At 39.0% G+C, this 22,982-nt stretch overlaps 1 protein-coding gene across 4 annotated transcripts in view; it reads right to left on the reverse strand.

Moving 5' to 3' along the window:
- Positions 1-21,923, reverse strand: part of VCAN (versican) — a 110,334-nt gene extending 88,411 nt beyond the window's left edge. Inside the window, exons 1-3 of one of the 4 annotated variants that reach the window (XM_079145540.1) lie at positions 21,425-21,923; positions 9,479-9,554; positions 2,658-3,032 (exon numbers count right to left, since the gene is read on the reverse strand). In XM_079145540.1, the coding sequence (XP_079001666.1) occupies positions 2,658-3,032; positions 9,479-9,548 (445 nt within the window). In that variant the 5' untranslated portion in view covers positions 9,549-9,554; positions 21,425-21,923. The remainder of the gene's footprint in view (positions 1-2,657; positions 3,033-9,478; positions 9,555-21,424) is intronic. The other 3 variants (XM_079145538.1, XM_079145539.1, XM_079145541.1) reach the window with 3 other exon arrangements.
- Between the last annotated feature and the right edge of the window lie 1,059 nt (positions 21,924-22,982).

Consider the following 22,982-nt stretch of genomic DNA (forward strand, 5'->3'; position numbering starts at 1 on the left):
GAGGTCACAAATCAACATCTCTGCTTCATCCTTTTACCCAGGGCAAACCCATTAGAAGAACTTGAAACATTCACCTTTTTCATGAAAATGTTCACTAAGTCCTTTCCTCCCAATATGAATAGGAGACTTACTCTCAGAGACAATATGCTAGGACACTGGACTACATACAAGTAAAAGACTTATTCCAAGCCATGGTGTACTCCCCACTCATCTACAAGTCAAGCTCCCCAAGCCTTAATTTCTTCTCCCATAAAGTGGATGCAAGATTACTTAACATTATTCGATTGCTTTAAATTTCAAAGCAGGAAAAGGATTTTAAAATATTAGGTAGGCTACTATATACTACCCAAACATGTAAAATATTCACTATCTGACTAGTGTAACTTAGGGTCTCTGCAAAGACAGCTAAAGTGATCTCAAAGAAAGTTTAAAAGAAAGTTCTCCAGATTCCTCTGAGTAGAGCAAGGCATCCTGGTATTTGCCTCAAATTTCACTTTTTTGTATTTTTGGGTTTGCCTAAACCAGTGGTTTTGAACCATGCTGCAGGGCTGACAGAATCGTCCAAGAACTGAGGAAAGAACAACTGAGGGGGTAGGATTATGGGCCTTCTCCTGCCATTTCAACAAGAGCATTTCTATTTTTAACTGGAGTAAATATCATGACTCACTTCTAAAAGACATTAAAGTAAGTCAAATTAATGTCACAGGAAAATAGAAAATGGTAATTGGGGCAACTGGGTTTTATGAGTGAAATTTTATTGAATCATATCATTTAAAACCACTTTTTGTTGTTGTTTGGAATAGATTGTGTCCATGATATCTGCCACCTTCCTCTTATTCCCACCAACTTCCTGGGGTTGAAAGTGTCCCTCTTCCATAGCCTGACTTCCAGCTGTGAGACTCTCCCACGTGTCTATCCTTAGGTTGTCTCTCTCTTCCAGTACAGAGTATGCCAATGAAGTATCTGCAGAAGAATACACTAGCCATCTCATAGGGGCTGCCCTATGATCAAGGTCAACACAAAAAGACTTGAATAGACACCAAGTAGATGCACTAATATTCATTTCCCTATTTTTGATCTCGCATGACTTAAAAAATCACCAAATGCTTATTTGAATCTTCATAAACCTCTCTAAAATTGTCAGGAAGTTTGTATGGTACAATCTGGTAAATATGAGAGATAGCTTAAAATGCGCAGTAAGGTTTAAGTAAGAATTTGAATGTTTTAAAATTAGTTTTATGTTCATCAATGCTTCGAATAATCTTCTTGGTAATTAAAAATCTTCCACATGTACTGAAGATTGGTAGTAATGGGGGAGAAGAGGAGATTCTCAACCAAGGCAGGGAACATCCATCTATTTAAGTATCTGCAATTGTTGGAAAAATTCAAAGACCCCATGGGGCTAAGGGGATTAAGTGGAGGATTTTCATTGTTTCAGAGGGGCAAGGGGCAAATCCATTGCTAATTCTTTAATGATGAAAAATTGTAAGAAGTAGTTAAACTCCTCTGGGGACTTTAAAAAGTGATAGATGCACATGTATAAGAGGTAACAATGGTACAAACTTAGGTTAAATGAAATAAATGATGGAAAGTTTAGAAGAGCCCAGGATATTTAATGGGCACCTGGATGATATCAAAATACATTTACAGAAGGGAGCAGTAGAATTTGAATGTTAAAGGATGCTCAGTAAGTTAGTCTGTTGCATCTGGAATTCTAAGTATTTCCTCTTGGCTAAACAAGAAAGAGTTTAAGTAAAATCCTTTGTATATATTTCTGAAAGGTAAATATTTTATAGGGAAATGGAGGGTTGGAAGAAAATTTGTTCCGTCATGTCTGGGTATTAGAATTTTGCTTAATAACGTGCCAAAACATTCTGCTTCCAAGAGCTATGCCATTATGTGTGTGCCCAATTAGAGCAATTTTTCTTTGCTTTGTCTCTTATCTTAAATTCAAGTGACATATAAACTACAGTGGAAGGAAGGTAAAACTAAAATGTCTCATTGCAAACCTTAATGGATAACAACTGGTGCATTAACCTTAATATATTTTCACTGATTTCTTATTTTGATCCAGTTCAAATATATTCTCAATAAAGTCTTGGCCTTTTAAGACATTGTGATATGTACTATGGAATTTATTAAATATCTTATTTCTTCAGTGTATGTTAAGATAAAATTTATATCTCTTAAAATTAAACTCAAGCATTTGAATAACCACAATAGGGAAATGAGAAAAGGGAAAAAATTTGTGTGTGTGTATATACGTATATACATATGTATGAGAGTGAACGTATGTATGCATGTATAGGTGTATAGACACATACACCAAAAATTAAATAAAATGTAGATCAGCTTTTATAGTCTTGAAAAGTAATCACTGATAGGTCTCAACATCAAAGTGATGATAATGGAACTGTGTGCCAAGTCTGGAGGTATTCATTGTTTCTAGTATACTGTACTACATCACAGTGAAGTTGCTGTACAAGTCTCCTGCCCAGACCTCTGAATGAAAAGCAGTTCATTCCGGAGATTAGTTGATGGAAGCATTTTCCACTCATCCAAAACACCAAGTAACTATTTGCTTTTGAGTACCGACTCACACCACCTCTGGGCCAGGGGTCAAGTTAGACACCCTCCTATGATTCACGAAGACTTACCATCCACAGCCAGAGACACAGTGTCTTGGGTGTCTTCAATTCCATACATGACATCGCAGCGGTAGAGACCCGCGTCGCTCGCACGCAGTTTGACCACCGTGAGAGAGGCATCGCCCACGACCTCTGGATGCGTAGGCACAGACACTCTACCTTTGTAGCCCTGACCAATCTTGATATTCCCATCTTGGGCCACGAGAACAGTAGTCTCCTTTAAATCTTTTCCATTTTTGTCCACTTCGATCTTAGACCATTTGATTCGGAGAAAGTCGCTGGTGTTGTAACTGGGTGGTAAGGTAGGCATGGTTGAAAAATGACAAGGTAGACTGACTTTTCCAGAGAGAGAGCCCTTAACAGGTGGGCTTTTTTCCATTTTGACTAAAGGAAAGAGAAAATATCAGATTAATGGTCCCAAAAATCACAAATGGAATCTACTAAATATGTGAAGGGATAAGAACCCCTTTACACCGGTTACATCTTCAATATGTGAACTAGTTAGATTTTATATAAAGAGGATACATACAAGTTCAATAATGTTTTATAACAAAGATGGAGGTTAATAATGTTCATTTTTATGTCCTGAATAGTGGAGTTCATGTAACTTAGCATTTAACATAAAAAAAAAAAATAAAAAGTGTAAAATAATGGGGGTGGAGCAAGCAATCAAGCTGCGGGTGTGTGGCTCATTGATAGAGCTGGCAGCTAGTGGGCCTGAGGCCCTGGGTTCCACCCCAACACCACAGAAGGAAGGAAAGAGGGGAGGGAAGGTGGGCAGGGAAAAGAATAAAAAGGGAAAAAGAAAGAAGAAAATATCTCAGCAAGCCATCAAGAAAGGAGGGCATGGACTAGAGTCACTAGAATCCATCCTGAAGGTTAAAAAGACTAAACCTATGTTAAAAAAACTAGTTGAAAGGTGAAAATTATTTCAGAGGTCAGAAAACAAAAACTATTTAAGATAACGGCCACATTACCTCAGTGGGAATGAAACTAAAATCAAAGGAGAAAGTGAGAATTTTTTAAAAAAAAAAGAACTTCACAGGGCTGTAGAAAGGGAAATTCAACATTTAAAGGGCTCTCTCTGGTCATATATTTGAACCAAAGGTGTTCATTATAATGGCAATCCAGCTGTCAAATCACTTTGTAGTGACTGAGTTACTTCTCATTATGTCCTGTAAGAAAGCTGGCTTCTGTTAACCTAACCCTCCTAAAAATATTTTCCATAAACTTTTAATGACAAAAAATATACTGACTACAATTTAACAACATTGCATGCAAAAGAAAATGTCCTTTTGCTCTTGCAGGAATTCCCTCTGCTCTCCCCTACCCTCATCCCATCTTCTAACCTCTGTTAATTAGGTTAGACAATGTGTGGGTAATAATAGAAATGGTCTTTTAATGCACAAACAATGCCCACTTCATGAATATTTGATCAACAAGCTAACAGTAGCTTCCAAGTGAAGAGAAATGATGTCATTAATTAACAAAATTATATATATCTAGCACTGTGGTCAAAGGTATAAGTAACACACAGCTCAGCATGGACACACATCAGAAGTGATACATCTGTCAATGTAATCCTGTGCGTTCAGTTGGGAATAAGTCAATTTGAAAATTCCTGGAAGATATTATGTAGATAATATATCCTTCAAAAAAATTGGTCTCCTTTGATAAAGACTGGAATTTAACTTCAAAACACTGATCTATGAAATATTTTATATAATACAAATAAATCTAAAATGATACAGTATTATATTTAGTGTACTTATAAAAATTTCCAATCTATTCCAAATTTATAAATGTCATTGCTACCACACATTTTTTATCATTTTTTTAATCTATGTGCAACTTTTCCAAACAGATTTGAAGCACTTAAAAAGATTAAATAAAAATAAAACAAAATGTGCAATTAGCAACAGTAAGTTGCTCTTTAAAATGTTACTGTAATACTGAGGAATGATATTGGCCAACTTATATTGTTATATTATATGCATGTATGAATATGTTACAACGAATCCCATTATTATGTACCACTGTAATGTGCCGATAAAAAAAGTAAAACGTTACTAAGATTATTCACATTTTGTAATGCAACAGCAAAGTGATAGTTCCATTTTTTAATCACTTTCTTGGCTTAGAAAATAAACTCTCTGATATAAAGTTCACCCTTAGAGTGGAACTGCTCCAATCCCTTATAAGGATGCTCCACTAGGAAGTGACAAGCTCCCAATTGGTTGGAGCTAGACCAGAGCCAGAACACAGGTTTCTTTATACATAATGGAGACTTTTAGCTTTGGTATTTATTGGGTTCTTCCCCTGACCCTAAATTAAATCATGTAAGTGTTTATTTGTTACTTTTCCATTCTTAACTATTTTGTGAAACAAAGTCTTTTATAAATTTTATGACCTTTAAAAAAAAAAATCCATGAAGTCCACAGAAGACACCCTAAGATTAATCCCTACCTGGTTCATATTCCTTTAATTTTGACCCAGTTAGAATGATGATGAAAATAAAGATATCTTACTTTTTTTTTTTTTAAGTCAAGGATGGGATTCTAAGGAGAGGAGGAGTGAGAATTCTGTAATCTAAAATTCCTAATTTATACTGTCATATGTTCTAGGAAATTTTATCTTCCTTCCTGAAAAATTAATTATTCACGTCAAATAAAACAGAGTAACTTCCCCAGAAATAAAATGTTGCTTTTAATTAAGTACTGCTTTTTAAGGGAAAATAAACAACTTTACCATGAACTTCAATTATGGCATGAATTATGAGACTCTTTTTCATCTATTCCCTTAGAAAATAGTCTTGAATAATTGACTTCTAATTCCTTAGTATTTATTACTAACTTATAGTTCTTTTTACAACTTTTGGTGCATAGGGTAGACATGAGAATCAGTCGGTCAATCCAGCATAGATAGGATGTTTATAGATAAAAGAAAATTAAAAGCTTTGGTCAGATATAAACACATATTCATGTAGAACCCAATCTTAATTATGAGATTAACAAAAAGAGTGTAGTCAAATCTTTTGTGTATTAAATCTGGAGTCTTAATTTACTGGTCACAAGGCCTAAATTAATGAAATCTAAATATTTTAAGAAGCAAATTTAGTAGTTCAGCATGCAATGTGTATAGACTATGCACTCTTTTTTTTTCCTTTCTTTCTTTTTATAAATGTAAAACCTTTAGGGATTTGTCTAAAACTGACAATACAAGAAATAAAAATGAATCTTAACAAAAACTTTCACTGTTCCCACCACACCAGATGGTTTGTGGTCTAAATGAGTATAGTAAGAGAGAAAGCTCTAAGTAATGAATTATCAATTACCCCTCATTCTGTCAGTAGATTCTGCAGAGTAAGAATAATGTAAATTCCATCTGCACAATTGGATCAACTACACGCACAGAGACCTTGGCCAAATAAATGTCAGGTAAAGAATATGGGAATTTATCACTCTCAATAAACACCATTATCTAGCTCATTCATTTGCTCATGACTGTGCACACAACTCCATTTCCTAGTATTACAGGAATATTACCATAAGAGGTCAATGCTAAATAATCGATGATCAGAACAGTTTATAATCTCATATGATATATATTGCTATAGCAAAGAGCTCTTTGTGTGTTAAAATAAAGCTTATAACCAGTAGACAAGGTGCTCGTTAATATTTGCCACTGACCTCTTAAGTGCCTGGGAATAAGCAGAGAAAGCCTTAGGACAAAAGTACATGCTTGTGTCTACTCAACAAATTACTGCTGTAATCTTGTATATCTTGTATTTTTAATTTTTGCATCTCAGAAGAAAAAAATTAAATTCCCTGAAAAGAGCCCCCAATTAATTACATCTCAGTAGTGATCATGTGTTTACAAAGTACAGGGCCTGATATGTAGAAATCACTCAATATTATTGATTATGACTATTTTTAATACTATGAAAGGGCTACACTGTATGTTGTTTTATTTTGTTTTATCATTGTGTCAGTTCTTTCTATAAGTGGAAAGTCTAAACTTAAGTGTTTGCCTACTACTTTCTCTACAGTTTTCCTTCCACTACTGGCCACGCCTTTCCATATCCCTTGCTATACCCTCTCTCTTCGCTGGATGCTGTTGCCCTTCACCTTCATTTCCTGAAACCTTTTAGAAGGACAGTTCTTGAACTCTTGGACTGTTAACAGCTGAGGGTACCTAGACTCTCATCATTCATTGCCTGAGTCCTTCATTGCGGCATTCATTCATTCATTCACTCATTCTTTCAGTCAACACATAAAACGTCTCAGTGCCAGTAGTGCATTAGGTTCTCTGCTAGAAGATAAATGACAGCCCTTTTGCAGTTCATAGTCTACATGGGGGGAAAAAACAGCTTATAATAAGAGAGTGGCATGTGCTGTGATAGTTATAATATCACAGGGTACAAAGGGAACACGCAGATGGAGGAAGGGCTTGTATATTGGCCAGAAAGTTTGAAAGAAAGGCAGGAAAGGGAAGGAAGGGGGACAATGCCAGAAGTCAGCGCATCCTTGATTTTTCTCATCCCTCACCATACCCCATCTTGTATGGTGGGTGTGAGCTCAACACAGCATGTCTGTACCTCTCCACACACCCCAAATCACATCTCTCCATCCCTGTTGGCCACCACCTGATACAAACTATTCCATTTCATGCACAGGCTACCATTGTAACCCCTTAATAATTTCCTGCTGCCACTTTTACTCTTTCTAGCCAACTATTCATGAAGCATCAAAAATGGAATTTTAGAAACATTTATGAACTTATGTCTTTATGGTGAAAGACACTCTTCAGAGACGCATTACACTTGGAATAAAATTGGATCTTTTCTAGAGCTTGCAATGTTTGTATTTATTTAAATACAAAGTCTAACAGTGGAGAGGACATGCACTGCTGAGACTGCCTTGGTTCTTCCCCTTGCTCAGCTACTTAATGGTGTGGGGCTTTGAGCAAGCTACTTAGCCCTGGGTTTTCTCTACATCATACATTAATAACAAATGTTTCAATGAATTAGTATTAAGCACCTAAAGCAGTTTCTGATTCATAGGAAGTTCTAGTCTAGAAGTTATTATTTATAAGATCTAGTCCTCTGTTTATCTCTCTCCTATATTACCTATCTTCCCCTTAATCACTCTTTTCCAACTACAGTAACCTTTCTGTTATTTAAACACACTACGTATCTTCTTAACTTAAGGCCAAATCTTCATGGTTGGCTACTCCTCATAATTTTCATTACAGCTTAAATGATACTTTCTCAAAGAGAATACTCTCCTCACCTCAGACCTTCCTCTATGATGTCACTCTGCTTTATTGTCATAAATCACAAAGAACTTATGTAGTTTATTTTCTTATTCCCTGTCTCCTATATCTAGGGGATTAAGTTTAATGAAAACTAGGACAATGTATTATTTCTCTGCTGGTATATCTCCAGACACCCAGAATATCATCTCCATTAAAAAGGTACTCAAAAAATATTGCAGGGCTGGGGTTGCGGCTCAGTGATACAGCACTTGCCTAGCATGTGTGAGGCACTGAGTTCGATTCCCAGCTCCATGTATAAGAAAATGAAAAAAATAAAGATCCATTAACATCTTAAAAATATTTTTAAAAATATTGCAGATGGTTAGACAAATAAGTGAGTGGGTGGATGGGAGGATCAATGAATGGAGGCAGAGATGGATGCATGGATGATAGATGGAGTAACCTCGAAACTTGAGTACTGAAGAATGAATTAAAGCAGAACTGTAGGAAACAGGAGGAAGCAAGCAAAAGGAATTACATGTGGAAAACCAGGAAAGATAAAAGTATGAGTATGTGCGTGTGCAAATTAATTTAGAAAGTCTGAAGCAAGGAGTGCTATGAAGAGAAATTGGAAGATGAGTATGGAGTATGTAGAGACAGAAGAATTTTAGTGAAGTGCAAGATAGTCTGTTTCTTCAAATTCTTTGGTGTGTCCTTTAAATACGCTAAATAATGAACTTGGATTTATGGAATTCTCATTATGTGGATATAAATTTTTAAGTTAAAAAAAAAAAAAACAGTATATATGCACTTGCCCCGTTACCCTTTCAAAAAGAAATGAAAGGGGAAGGTAGGGACAAATCCTTTCTGTCAACCTTCTCTTTATCTTCTTGACATTTTTCAAACTCTAGCCTCCTAAGTATTTAATAATCTGCCTCTCTCTCTCTCTCTCTCTCTCTCTCTCTCTCTCTCTCTCTCTCTCTCTCTCTCTCTCTCTCTCTGTGTGTGTGTGTGTGTGTGTGTGTGTGTGTGTGTGTGTGTGCGCGTGCGGGGGCGCGCTTGTGTTATGGGGATTGAACCCAAGGGTTCTCTACCACTGAGCCACACCCACACCCCCAGCCTTTTTTTTTTTTTTTTTTTTTAATCTTTTCCCAGGTTGGCCTCAAACTAGTGATCATCCTATTTCTGTTTCTCCAGTAGCTGGGATTACAGGTGTGCATCACAGCTCCAGGCCATTCTTTTTAATAGAAAAGACTTTGAGAAGTAGTTCTGAATAAGTTGGAATTTCAAAACATGTCTCATACCATATATGAGGCTTTCTGCACAATTCAAGAGGAATTTGGGTAATTATTGAAAGCCATTTGCAACTTTAGTAATCTGCTTGTTATTTCATTTTCAGTTATTTAAAACTACCGTTTTCAGACTAATAAAATTTTAATGAAACGTTTTGAGCACTAGATTTTTTTTTTTAACAAAAAAAGAAATCCTTATTCTAGTGATTCCATACTGTCATTCCATTCCCTGCTATTGAAATTTTTACTTTGGTTCATAACAAAGAAATTTTTACCACTTACCTTTATGCACTGCATGGGTTACTATTAAAGTTGAGCACATCCATAAGATGCTTTTCATATTTATCAACATCTTGTCCTAGAAATGAGAAAAACAGAAAGTAAATCACAAGCATTCAGGCTGGTGGCAGGCCATAAATCACATATATTTGTTCATTGTATGTAATAAGAGTAAAAGAAGTAGCTCCTCTTGGATTGTAAAAACAGGAAAAAAAACTGTAATAGGAAAAATAATCTCAATACTCTATTTATTAGTTTGAATGTCACCCAAGGCAGTAGTTACCAAAATAATCCCACAACATAATAACTATGTGAATATGTGTGACAGTCACAACTGGGTAGGCCTTAGGAAGAACAAGAGAGACCACAACTTAAGTAACTGGCAGCTAGGAGCTGGCAAAAAGAGGGAAAGGCAACCACAAATTGGATTAAGAAACAGGAAGTTGATCATAGAACAAGAAAGGATGAGGAAGGTGAAAAAATGAAGCAATAGAAATGTTGAAAGTAAAATATTTGCATCAAATGTGAGGTGAAATAGAACTTTTTAGTGACTAAGGCACATGAGTTCAAAACAGAGAATAAAGACTTCAGCGGGCATTTCAGAGCACAGACCCCACTGAATTTCTAGCTGGTTAAACAAACAAAATAAATATAAGAAGCTATGGATTACAAAAGTGGTCAATGATTGCCTTGAGTTTTAGAGCAGACCCTACTGTTTGAAAGTCTCAAGGGTAAATATTGAAAGAAAACATCCTGTACTGAAAGCCAAGAAACACTGCTATGACATTGTGTGACTTTAAGGAAGATGTTTGACAATATGTGGGTCTTAAAATGGTACCCTCTCAGCTTGAATTTCTATGAAGCTATAATTATGAGGAGGATAAGCACTGGTGCTGGGGACTACTATAGTTTGGACCTTAAATATCTCCTAAAGTCCCACATGTTAAAGGCGAGGTCCTCAGTTTGCAACAATTGGAAGGTGAAGGAAATCTTCAAGAGGAGGGCTAAGTTGGAGGTCTTATGTCAATGGGGTACACCCTGGCAGGGGACTGTGGGACTCCTGTCTCTCTCGTAATCTTTTTGCTTCCTGGTCTCCATGAGGTGAGCAGTAACCACTGTTATTGGCTTCCTTGTAGGCATTCTTCCTTCTCCTTTTCTACAGAACGCCAGCTCCATTCTAGTATCTCCTCCTAAGTAAAGCCATATACTTTGGAGTAGCCTAGGTCAAACCCCATTCCAAGAAGATGATTCTGATATTCTAAGTCAGTTATAAGTGCCTTCATTTCCTTTTCCAGTGTTTGGTTTTGTAATGGCACATGATAGGATTTGGGCTGATAAATATGAGGAATTCCTTGCCTCTCCATGGGGGTGGGGAACTCCTGAAAGATATATTCATCTTAAGAAGAGAAAAAAAGGAAGAGATGGTCACTTTTCTTCACTGATATTGTCATGATAGAACATTTCTCCTGAAACTGTTAGAGCCATCTCGCATACCTGAGTGTATAAGATAACTTCTGCAATGAAGCTGAGAAGGAACCAGGGAAGACAAGGCTTCGGTGAGTCCTCAAGTGTTAGACCTCGAGGGGCCCATACCTTTGAAGTTCCTTTTATATGAGCTAATAAATTCTTTCTGTTTAAACCATGTGCTATAATTTGAATCTTAAGTGTCCCCCAAAGCCTGTGTTAAAGCTTAGACCCAGCTTGGTCTTATTGGGAGGGGACCAAAAGCTTACGAGGCAGGGCCTGGTAGCAGATCTGTAAGTCATTGGGGACATGCCACAAAGGGGATGATGAGACCCTGGTCATTTCTCTCTCTCTCTCTCTTTTTTCCCCTGGGCATGAGGTGAGCAGTTTTGCTCAGCCACATGCTCACACCATCGTGTACCACCACACCACACGACTAAAAGCAACAAGGCTAACTAATCAAGGATTGAAGTCTCCAGTAATGTGAGTCAAAAGTCTTTTCTTGTTACAAGTTGATTATTTCAGGTATCTGTTACAATAAGGGAAAGTTGACTAACATATCCAAGGAAGTTTAAATAAAATCAGGGATTTTGTGGTTTATAACTGAAGACATACTGACACATATTTGAGTTGATGCCCTGAATAACTTCCTTGACCTTCCCCAGAAAACAACTAAATTCTGTATTATCTAGGATACCTAGATTGAAAAGAAGTAAATGCTCTAAGACTCTAAGTCCAATTTGTACTCAAGTTCAATTTCATAATTTATGACAGCCGTTTATTTTTCCTGAGTATTATTCTGTATTTTGCTTTATTTTGTATATCTTGAAATAAGTGTTAGACCATTCCTAAAATGAAATTGTAAATGTCTATAATTCTAACTATGTCCTGGGGCACATTTTTTAAACCTAATTACACTACAAATCACATTTTTCATCTGTAGGTCAATTGATAATTCACAGTAAAAAAACATACAGTTAATAATCCAAAATTTACCTTGATTACTGAGTTCATTATTTATCATATAATCACTAGGAAAGCTAATAGACTTTGTTAAATCCTAACTGAGCAATACCATATTTTCTACACTTGGATTTCTACACAGTAAGCTGGCATGGCTTACAAGTTTGTGTTTTACCTGTATCTCAATGTCGTTACATTTCAGGAAAAAAAAATAATAATAATAAAGATGTCAATTTCAGAGCCAATATGAAAGTTTAGGTTGTATCATAAAATGCTACTAAATACAAGGTATTTCATGAGTAGTAACTAAATCCAGATAAGAAACCTTTCTTTCATTATACTTATAAATTAATAATTTCCTACTTGCCCTCAAGAAAACTGTTTTCTTTTTTCCTTTTCTCATTTGTCCAGGAAGCCTTTATAAGCATAATTTTAAAATCTGAACTCTACTGTGAAATAACACTGAATTCAAGTCCTGCATCCTTTACTTACACTGTTAGATTTGGGCTAAATGACTATATTTATAAACATCATTTTCTACAGCAACTTAATGGTGAACATTAGTCCTTATTAATGAAGTGATTATGAGACTTGATAAGGTAATCCCACGAAATAGCTGCTCAGTGACATAGCAGATTCAGTACTCAATATTTTTTATTAAAATTACTAATTCAGCATTTCTACAAGTGTTAAAATTCTGGCCTAATGTCACTAATAATGAAAATTATTTCAAGATTTAAATTATAACCTGCATTATCACCTACAATAACCATATGCCACTTTCTCCTTATGATAAATTGCCCTGTAACTTGTTGCTATGTATTTTGAATCATTGTCTACAAATATGTTTTATCTCCTTTGTAGACCAGTAGGCTTCAGGAATAGTATCTTGTTCAAACTTCTAATTTTCAGAACATTTCTATAAAGCCAGGTTCAGAGCAGATTCTTAAAAAATGTTAGTGACCAAATGCATAACCAATAGTTCCATTTCCTTTTCAGAAACACACTTCCAAGCAAAGTGCCAATAGTCTCTTATGAATTAATAATCTCTCTTACAGGGCTACTTAATACTTGAAGTACATTTGTATCAGTCCAGTTGAATATTTACCATCCCCCAATATCTGATATTTGTCAAAATCCACAGTGTCAAATCTCATAAGAAAAACCAAAGGAGAAGGTTGTGAGGCTGACCCAAGGATGGGTCTTCTGCATCCTCATTTCCTACCAAAAGATACTCAAGTCTAACTCTTTGTGCCACACTTAATACTTATAAAAGTGTATTTATTTTTTGAAGGTAAAGAGATGATCCTTCAGCTATATAAGTAAAACAAGTATTTGCCCTAGGACTGCCCCTAAGACTACAGAAGGGAAGCCAGTGCATTAAATATATAGGGAAGAGCCAGGTGTGGTGGCACATGCCTGTAATCCCAGCAATGCAGATAACTGAGGCAGGAGGATCCCAAATCCCAAAATCAAGGCCAGTCTGGCAATTTAGCAAGACCCTGCCTCAAAGCAAAGGGTTAGCTTAGTGATAGAGTACCCCTGGTGTCAATCCCCAGTAACACACACATGTGCATGCACGCACACACACCCTCCAAAAGAAAGAGAAAAAAGGAAACAAAAATAGTGCTTTCTGGATTTTTGTCTAGGTCCCAGATCTCTAACTTTTTTGAATAATCAAAAGATCTACCAGTGCTAGATCCATAATCCTAGTGGCCAGTCATCAGCAATGACTTTGCAGCAGTTCTCCCTTTGAGTCCCTGTACTTGAGGTCATCTCTGCCCCACTTAGCCCCTTAGCCATTTCTACTCCATACCTGGCCCCTGTAGGCACCCATTTGAATTCACAACACCAAATTAAAAGATAATCTTTTATCTTTAGTAATTCTGTCAGAGTGCTTTTACTGCCACAGAGCTACAGTCCCATGGCTTCTTCCTCAGAGTCCATGTTCTCTAATTGTCTTTAGGCTAAGTTTGTGTCCTTGATTATTAAAATATACTGTTTGTCTTCTGCATTTGATCTGTGTAAGTGGAAAACTCTCAAAAGACTCTCTCTGTTTTTAGCACCACTCCAACCTTCACTTCCATTCTGCTCTTCGTGTCTGTCTTGTAAGCACTGTCTATTAGTGATAACAAGTCTCTGTGCAAGGAAAGACCAGGAGATATGAGAGCTGTGCCTATATTTAGCCTTCTACTTCAGTGAAGTCAATGAGAAGAGGAAAGAGTCATCAAACAATCAAGGTACAGATGACTGAAACCGTTTCGTTGCCTGGGAGACAAAGAGACAAGGTCAACAGGACTTCTTCCTGTCCATGAGAACTGTCTGCGGAGAAGAGGGTCATGCCAGGAATAGGCTGCCTTGGAGAGAGCCAAAACTCTATTAAACAGATATTTAGTATTCTCCCTTGATTTTAGGAAAGTCCAACCAACAAGGGGTGATTTCAGGACGCAGACACGGTGATTTTTTCTCCAATTCTGCTAATTAGTTACCCTAGACAACCAATTGTCTAGGGTACCTTGGTCACAAAGTGGATGCAATGAGCATTGCTTTTCATATTATTCCTCTCTTCTTCTCATGAGAAGAATTGCTATAATGCAGAGAGACATCTGGTGGTTTAGACATGAAGTTTCGTGAATTCGCACCACACTAGTGAATATAACGCTCACTTGAGACTGGATTCCTGAACCTGGGCTTGGCTAAGCTTTCTCGTGTTGTCCCTGAGCCCTGCTCTGTTCTCTGCTTGATGAACTGTTTCCTCATTACTCCATCTTTCACGTATTCTCTTTTCATTAGATCACACGTTACCACTTTACTTATGTGTTTGGGAATTCCCTATCTCTACCCACCATAACAGAAATTCCAAGAAAGCAGTCTTTGATATTTTGTTCACTCCTGTGTCCATGGTGCCAAAGATTTTCAGTAAATATTTGTTAAACTGATGAATATATATCCATTTTTACATAATTAGATGCATACAATATACATAGTTCTGTTCATTACTTTCTTGTTCCAAGTCACCACATTCTATTTTTCTATTATTTTCATTTCTTTTCTGTTATTTTCATTAAATGGACATTTAATGAAACAACTTTTATTTAACCAATTCTCTATAAGAAAATTTTAAGATGTTTCCAAACTATTGCTATTAAAAACAATGCTGCAGCCAGGCATGGTGATACACACCTGTAATCCCAGAGGCTCAGGAGGCTGAGGCAAGAGGGAGTGCAAGTTTGAGGTCATCTCAACAACTTAATGAGGTCCTAAGCAACTTACTGAGACCCTGTCTCAAAATAAAAATAAAAATGAAAGGTTGGGGATGTGGCTCAGTGATTAAGTTCAATCCCTAGTACCAAAAAAGAAAAAAAATAAATAAAAAAGGAAAAACAATGTTGCAATGTATATCTTTCTCCATTCCTCTAGGGGACTTCTGTACTAATATCTATGTGATACTATCTAGCAGTAGAATTGTTAGGCCAGAGGATATATGTGTTTAAAAAAACTGGTGGTAAATCAAAAAAGTTTATTGCCAAATTATTTTCTAAAGAAGATAAACCTTATTTACATTCCCACAATAGTTGATGAGGCTCAGTTTCTCTACAACCTGTCCAACACAATTTTTTTCTCAAAACCTTTTTCTTTACTGTGCATATTGATGAAAAATGGTACAATATATCATTTGTATTTATTACTTTAATTATAAATGAGGCTGTAATATTTTTGTATGATTAAAAACATTTCTATTTCTCTTTGATACTACCTGTAACTTTTGCCCATTTAAAAAAATAGATTTATTTTAGTTATTCCTAAGCATTCTTGGTATATTTAAAGTTATTAGCCCTTTGTCTCTCATGTATTGCGATAGTCTCCAAATGTGCTGTTTTTGTGTAGATAACTTAATTGTTATTGAATCAGACATAATATTTTCTGGTTTGGCTTCTGGGTTTTATGTCTTGCTTAAAACAGCTTTTTCTCCTCCTGGCTTATGTTTTAAAATTCCATGGCTTCTTCTACCCATCTTTCTAGTAACTGTTTTTTTTAATCATTCCTTACATTTCATATCTGATTTATCTTTAAATTCTTTTAGAATGAGAAATAAATATTGATCTCATTTTAAGTTGACCAGTTGTTTCCAAATCATTTACTGAACAATTCTTTTTCACTGAATGACTATGTCATTTGAATCTGTTTCTGAACTTTGATTTCTGATTAATAAAACTAAATAATTTTGAGACATATGACCCTCTCTGCATCATTTTCTAAGTTTAGTAGGAAACACCTGGTTTGGATATGCTGTTATTATTAAGGTTATAGGATTAGAGCCATATGAATGCCATAAGCACAATATATTATCATCCCAAATTTGAATAGTTTTCTACTTTTCAAAGCCCTTTCATAGGTATTTACTTTTTTGATCTTTATGACTGCATATTCATTTAATCAATAGTGACACTGAAGATCCAGAAGTCCTGTCTTAACTTGGTTTTCCTAAATGGAGAGTTCAACTCAAACTTTATAATTTCAAGGCCAATGTTTATCCTACTATACCTCAGGTAATATCAAATCAGTAATTTAACAGTAAAAAAAATAATGTTTTGTATGTTTATTATAAAATATGTAATTTCACTTTATAGGCATAAAAACTTCTTAAAATTCCTATAAGAATGAAGTAGATTGTCTACTGTATATAATAAGTATAGAAATAAATATAAATTTAAACGTAGATCTACATTTGTACCTTTTCTATTAGGAAGCATAACTGACAAATATATTAAACAAAGATCCTTTGTACTGACCACTGAAAGACAATCAGAGGCACATTCAGGGATAAGAACATAGCAGTGTCTAAAAACCCTGCATATGCACATATGTATGTATATTTTATACATATATACATATATATTTTAATGTATACAATTTACTAACTCTGGGTTACAAGAGGAAACTGGCAAAAATTCATTAATCCAAATGGAGGTTGGCCAAGACATCGCCTTGTTCTGACTCCAAATCAGAGAGAGTACAGGCTTTGTGATTTCTGGTAAAGCACAAACCTACACAACAACTAGCATATTTTCTCAAACCTGAGTGAGTAACCCCCAACAATGAGCATTTGTCTGTCCTAACTGATTTATTTAGGTGGGTGGTGAAAAAATAACCTACTATAGCCATTCATTGTTTTCCTCAAAGGAACCATGTGTCTTGAGAGTTTCTACTCCTTCGCAGAGAAATGTCCCATTTTAAATACACTGCCTATTGATGTTTGTCCATGAATAAAGTCAACAAAAATGTTTAAATTCCACCAGGAAAGTAGAGCTTAGTTATAAGAGAGCTTAGTTATAAGACTGAAGGAGACAGATTTAGTTGATCTTTGTGCTCTCAAAGGTTCTGATGTTCAATTAGTGACCAATCATTAACTACAGAGTTCTTAACCATAATAATGTAAGAAAAGGAAGAACAATGATTGTATCTTTAACATTAATTGTATTCAGCTTTGAGTTAGCTATTTAGATCCTTTCCAAACAGAATTTACTAGTATGTACATACAAGTATCTTGGCACATCGGGTTTCTCCCTCCAATTTGCAAATAGGAGACAGAGAGAGACAGAAAAACAGGAAACCTACATCTGTAGACACATAAGCCTAACAAGTTTATTTTCGAACTTCATTTTTAAAAACAATTAGTATAATTTAAGAACTTTAATATTTTAATCTATCAAGAAAAATGAACCTTTGAACCCTTACATAAATCCTAAGTGATTATCTTATATATCATCCTTCTTTCCACCACCCACAAGATTAAGGACTAGAGACTTCCTGTTAGAGGAAATAATTGCTCAATCCCTTGAATTCTATTGGAAACCTTTGCAGTGTTAATGGCAATAGGCATATACGATTATAAAATATTCCTTTCTTAAGGATCACAACTAGAAGCTGAACTCTTTAAGACTTTTTTGATACACTCTGCTCTTATTCCTCAAATGGGATGGATTCTACCTCAGAAAACTAATTGTGGCTTCCACTGGTGCCTTCTTACTTTCCTATTATATAAACTCACAATATCCTATTTTAGGACTTTATATGAATATTTTCACAACAGTTTTATACAATTGCCAAGCAGCACCTAAAACAACTTAGGTTACAACTTTTAGAAGGAAAGTGGATCAATTCGTTACAGAATTTCAGGTGATAGGAGAGACCATTTAAACAGTTCTTCTGAAATAGAAGAACTAGGCGAATTTAAAATGCAACTTGAAGTAGCAGCATCTAGTCTACGCCACGTTCTCCTAGTCTCTCCTTCAGTCATTTGTTCTGAACTCATACCGTGGTCCTGACCCACTCTAAGGCTCCTGATTGATGGCAGGGACCTCAGTTACACCCGCAACCCTTTAATGCTTGCCCTCCTGAAATTCCATTTGTCCTCCTTGACAGTCTGGAACGTGATTAATCTTGTAATTGACTAAAACTGTTCTTTAGACAGACTCGAATGTATTTAAAAACTAATATATATATGAAGCACATGATAAGCTTGTCTCTTGTCTCATTTTTGTGACAAAAAATAATAATAAAAATAGTTGGCTCGTAATACATCTTTACCTTTTCCTAGTCTCAAGGCAAAAAAAACTGTATGTCTCCTACCACTTCCAAGAAGTAAGACGAAAAGAAGGGAAAATAACTTAAACAGCCTTTAAATAAGAGAGTTTAGAGCTATTTGAATAGAAGTTGGGTGGGTTTCAGCTGCAGCTGGCCCACCGGGCCCAGAGCTCTGGGTGCGCTGCCTCCCCGCTCTCTTGCTAAACCAGGGCCGCGTATTCCTCTGTCGGCCCCGCCTTCCTCTGTCTGTCCCGCCCGGGTCCAGCTCTGCCCCGCCCCCACTGGCCACTGTAGCCAGGGACCCCGGCTGAATTGATTGCCGGTGCGGCTGTGCAGCTGTCTCCGAGCCCAGGAAGTCACACCCGTCTCGGGCCCAGAGCTGAAGCTCCAGCCCACGTGGCGGCTGGCGAACCCCTGTACTGAGGGGAGTGTCCGGCGCGGTTCCTCCCCCGCGCAGGCTGAGCTAGTGAAGGCTGCGCACAGCCCCAGCTCCTGGAGGCGGAGCTGGACCACCTCTGCTCATTAAGTTCCTTCCCATCCTTCCATCCCAGCACGCCGCTCCAGATGCATTTGTTATCGTTTGTGAGTGTGAAAAAGCGAAATTCTGTCAAAAATCTTGAAACGAGTTCTTTCGGTTCCCGGGCGTTTGCATGCATCTGCCCCATCTCCATTCCTTTCTTTCCCCCCTTCCCTCCATTGTCCCATATCCTTCCCCTCCCCTTTCTTTTCTTTCTTTTTCCTCCTGGTTCCCGACTTCTCAATTTCCATGTGTAACGTACGTCCTGAAGTTGAGGAATTTAAGATTCAGATTAGGGGCCTTTCTTTTTGCAATGTCCTGAGGCGGGGCCTTAGCATTGCTTTCAAGTGGTCAAGGGCCTCAATAAAATTTGTAAAAGTAGACTTTTGTATTATCTTTCTTAAAGATGCCCAAGATTGTACGTCAAGAACCCCTAACCTAGATCTGTCCCTGGGCTTGTGTTAGTCCAAGTTGCAGACTGGACCCAGAGAACCGCGTGCAGCCCAGCAAACTCTGGAAAAGGCTCCTGTGCACTTGGAAAGACAAAAGTCCCTTCTTTCAGCTGCTCCAAATCCCTAGATTTACAACACGGATTCTGAAGTGGAGAACTACGAAAAGGAAAGCGAAGCCCATCCTTAAACATAAGATTGTGAAGGCGATTCGCTAGCTTTGGGGCGCTCCCTTTCTCCACTTGTGCTGGACTTCTCCATCAGGGGGCGCCCACATCCGCCAAAAACTCCCCATTCCTAGACATCTGGGTTTTACAAGTCCGAAACACCGAACTGGGGGCAGATCCAGGGGAGCGCACCGCCTTCCTCGCTCCGCCCTCCCTGCCTGCCTCCTCGGACAGAGAAGGCTGAGATTTCACACTAGCCATTCATTTGTCAGCCGTGGGGGAGGGGACGCATGAGTGAGATCGAGCAGAGGCTGGGAGAAGGGAAGGCAGAGAAGATGGAGACAGAAAGGGAGACACAAAGATGAGAAGGCGGACGCGTAACGTGAAGGTCTTTCTGCTGTGGGTGTGCGCGCGAGAGTACAGCTTTCGGGCGCGCGGTAGACTTCCCCCTCCCGCAGAATTTCCCAGGGACCTGCAGGACTTGCCGAGACGCAGCTGGACCTGAGAGCAAAGAGTTTAGACTATGACACTATTTTCCTACCCCGCTCTCCATAGACTAACACTCTGACCACTCCACGCCCGGTGACACAGCGAGCCGGGACAACAGAATGTCCCCGGTCCACACGCATCAAGGAAGTCGCTCTGCAGCGCCCACGCCTCCACAGGGCGGTGGGACTCTCCAGCCGAGGCGTCCCCTGGGACTTCCGACACTCGCACTCCGCAGCCATTCGACCCGCCAGTAAAGTTGCTCAACTTTACTGGGAGGGGGGGTGGGGATGTGGAAGGGAACCGAGAACTGCTGTATTCCGGGAGAGAGGGCTGGAACCAGAGGCCCCTGATTTGGGTCCCCGCGCCACCTTTGTCTGGAGACCGCCCTGGGCGCTGGTTTGCTTATTGAGACGCGAGCGACAACTCCCATTTCTGTCCTAAGGGTGAGAAAAAATTCTTGCCCATACCTGCGGGTTCGGGGCAAGCTTTCCCGCCCAGGAGCCTCCGAGATCTCCGCGGTGCTCCAAGAACCCCACCCCCATCTCCTGCTCCCTCCCTGCCGGCCCCAGAGCACCGCGCACAGGACAAAAGAACCCAGGGTCTCTGGGAGAGAGCTGTGACAGCCCCCAAGTCGTCAAAGAGACGCAACCCTGGACTCTGGACCTCCGGGGTCAGCCCTCCTCCCACACTGCCTGCGGCTGAAGGGGTCTCGTCCGCGCAGGTTCCGAGCTGCTAAGGCATAAGGTTGCACTGTCAGGAGCTGCCCAGAAGTGGCTTTCCAGGAACGGCAGGCACTGACCACACACCAGGGACCAGGAAACCAGGTGGTCTGCACCAAGGTGGCTTCAGGGACTTGTACGTGAGCAAGTCTTGGGAAGCCCCATTCAAACTTTTGCTTCAAGCCGGTTAACAACAAAGACAAAATCAAGGTGCAATGGGTCCTCCCCTCCATCCAGTTCAAGATACCATGACTTTTCCAGGATTTCTCTACAAATCCCTTCCCCCAATTCCGTTAGTCCTACTACCTCCACCCCACCCGGGGCTTCTTTTGTCTGGATCTTTACAGCACCAAGGTCCCTCTGTATTCCTCTCTCCAAAAATCCCTTGGAAAGTTACCTGAATTTTTAAGTGCAAACATTTTCTTAACTTCACCTTACAGTTACTTTTCTTTGCCTTAATTAAATCCTTCTACCAATTGCAATGTACCTCTTTTTCCTAAGCTTAAGGCTTTTTTTTTTTTTTTTTTTTTTTTTTTTTCTCCTCTCCCTCCTATAAGTTTCTTTTAAAGGGGGAACAAAAGAAACGTGATTACCTTGAAAGGCGGTTTTTTTTGCAGTTTGGGGAAAAAATTCACCGCAGCGCTGTGCGAATAGACTCGGCGTTGCCCGTGAGAGTCACATAGGAAGCGTGGTGGCCTGGGGAAGGGTGTGGAGGGTGCGGGACGGTGCTGGAGGATGAGGGGGGATGCGGGGCTGGCCGCAAATCCCGGTCCCAGCGCCTGTCGGTCCACAGCACCTAATGTTCGCGGCTGTTGCGCCCGCGCGCCTGGAGTTCTTCCCCAGAAAGGCTCGGGGCAGCTCGCCTGCAAGTTCAAATGCGGGTTGTGACACCCATCATCATTATATCACTGTACCGTCAGCGCCGAGGAGGAGACTCAGAGAGGAGAAGGAGGAGGGAGAGGAGGAGGGTTCATTCACAGGCTCCAGAAGCGCTCCGCAGCTTCAACCACTCCTAAGAGCCCAGGCTAGGAAAGCAGGCGGAGGGGCGGAAAGGCAGTTCTCCGCGCCTGTGGTAGGGACCGCCTGCCTCCCTCCCCAGGCACTCCCACTTCTCAGCGTTTCTTCCTGACGAGAAGTACCAATCGGCTTGGGGACAGCAGCGCTCCCCATTCAGCGACTCACTCAGTAACATCGTGCTCGCGGTAACCACTGCCTTCCCACCCCTTCCCCACCCCCACTTCCCCGCCCCCCGTGCTGCCAGTCCTGAATTAGGGGAAAGGAGCCCCCAGGCTTTTGTGGGGTAGGCAAACACAAAACAATTGAATATGGCCAGTCCTTCCCAGGAGCAAACGAAACTCTGTAAAATCAGCAAAGAACTTGGCTACAGTGCGTTTATGCGCCCACTGAGCTTGTCTGTCGCAAATAAGAAGTGTCAGGCTCAAGAGTCCTGCCAACCTGAAAGAGACACTGAGAAAATGGGATCCTTCTGAGCCCTAGAGAGAAAGTGTAAGAATTCCCTACTACCCTCCCCGGGGAACTGCCCAATGGGGAGCCTGGCGGCACCGCGCAATACACAAAGACCCTGGTAATAAAAGGCTGGACAGGAAACACCCTCAGGCAAATCCCTCGTTGGATTCAAAGAGAATCCTCTTCCTTTACCACAAATCCTCATCTCTCCACGGAAATCTAGATTCTGCTTTCTTCGTTCTTCCTTTCCATCTGTCTTTCAAAGTGTCCCTTAGAGTAAAATATTAATTTTTTTTTTTTCTGAGAAACAGTGACTCCTTGGAGGTATCAGTCATCTTCCATGTTGTCAGGAAATAGAACCATAATCTTTCATGGGTTCATACGATTTTCTTTTTCAGTTAGGCCCACCCCCTATGTAAACAACACCCCCTATGCAGGAAGAATTCCCTGCATTGTGTCACAAAAGATTTCCAATTGGACCTTACAAAGCAAAGGGTCAACTGGTTGACACAAAGGATTTCTGCCCTTAAAAAGAAGGACTTAGGATTTTCTTTTTCTTTGAAGTCAAGTATGATTTAATACAATGAGAACAAAATAAGTCTTAGGTGCATGTCAGTATAATACTAGATATACTGGAATGGGTAGTAAACTTTTCTGTCTGCACAAATACTGAAGTATCCTCAT

Source organism: Sciurus vulgaris, assembly GCF_902686455.1.
Source record: "Sciurus vulgaris genome assembly, chromosome: 6".
In the NCBI taxonomy this organism is placed as follows: domain Eukaryota; kingdom Metazoa; phylum Chordata; class Mammalia; order Rodentia; family Sciuridae; genus Sciurus; species Sciurus vulgaris.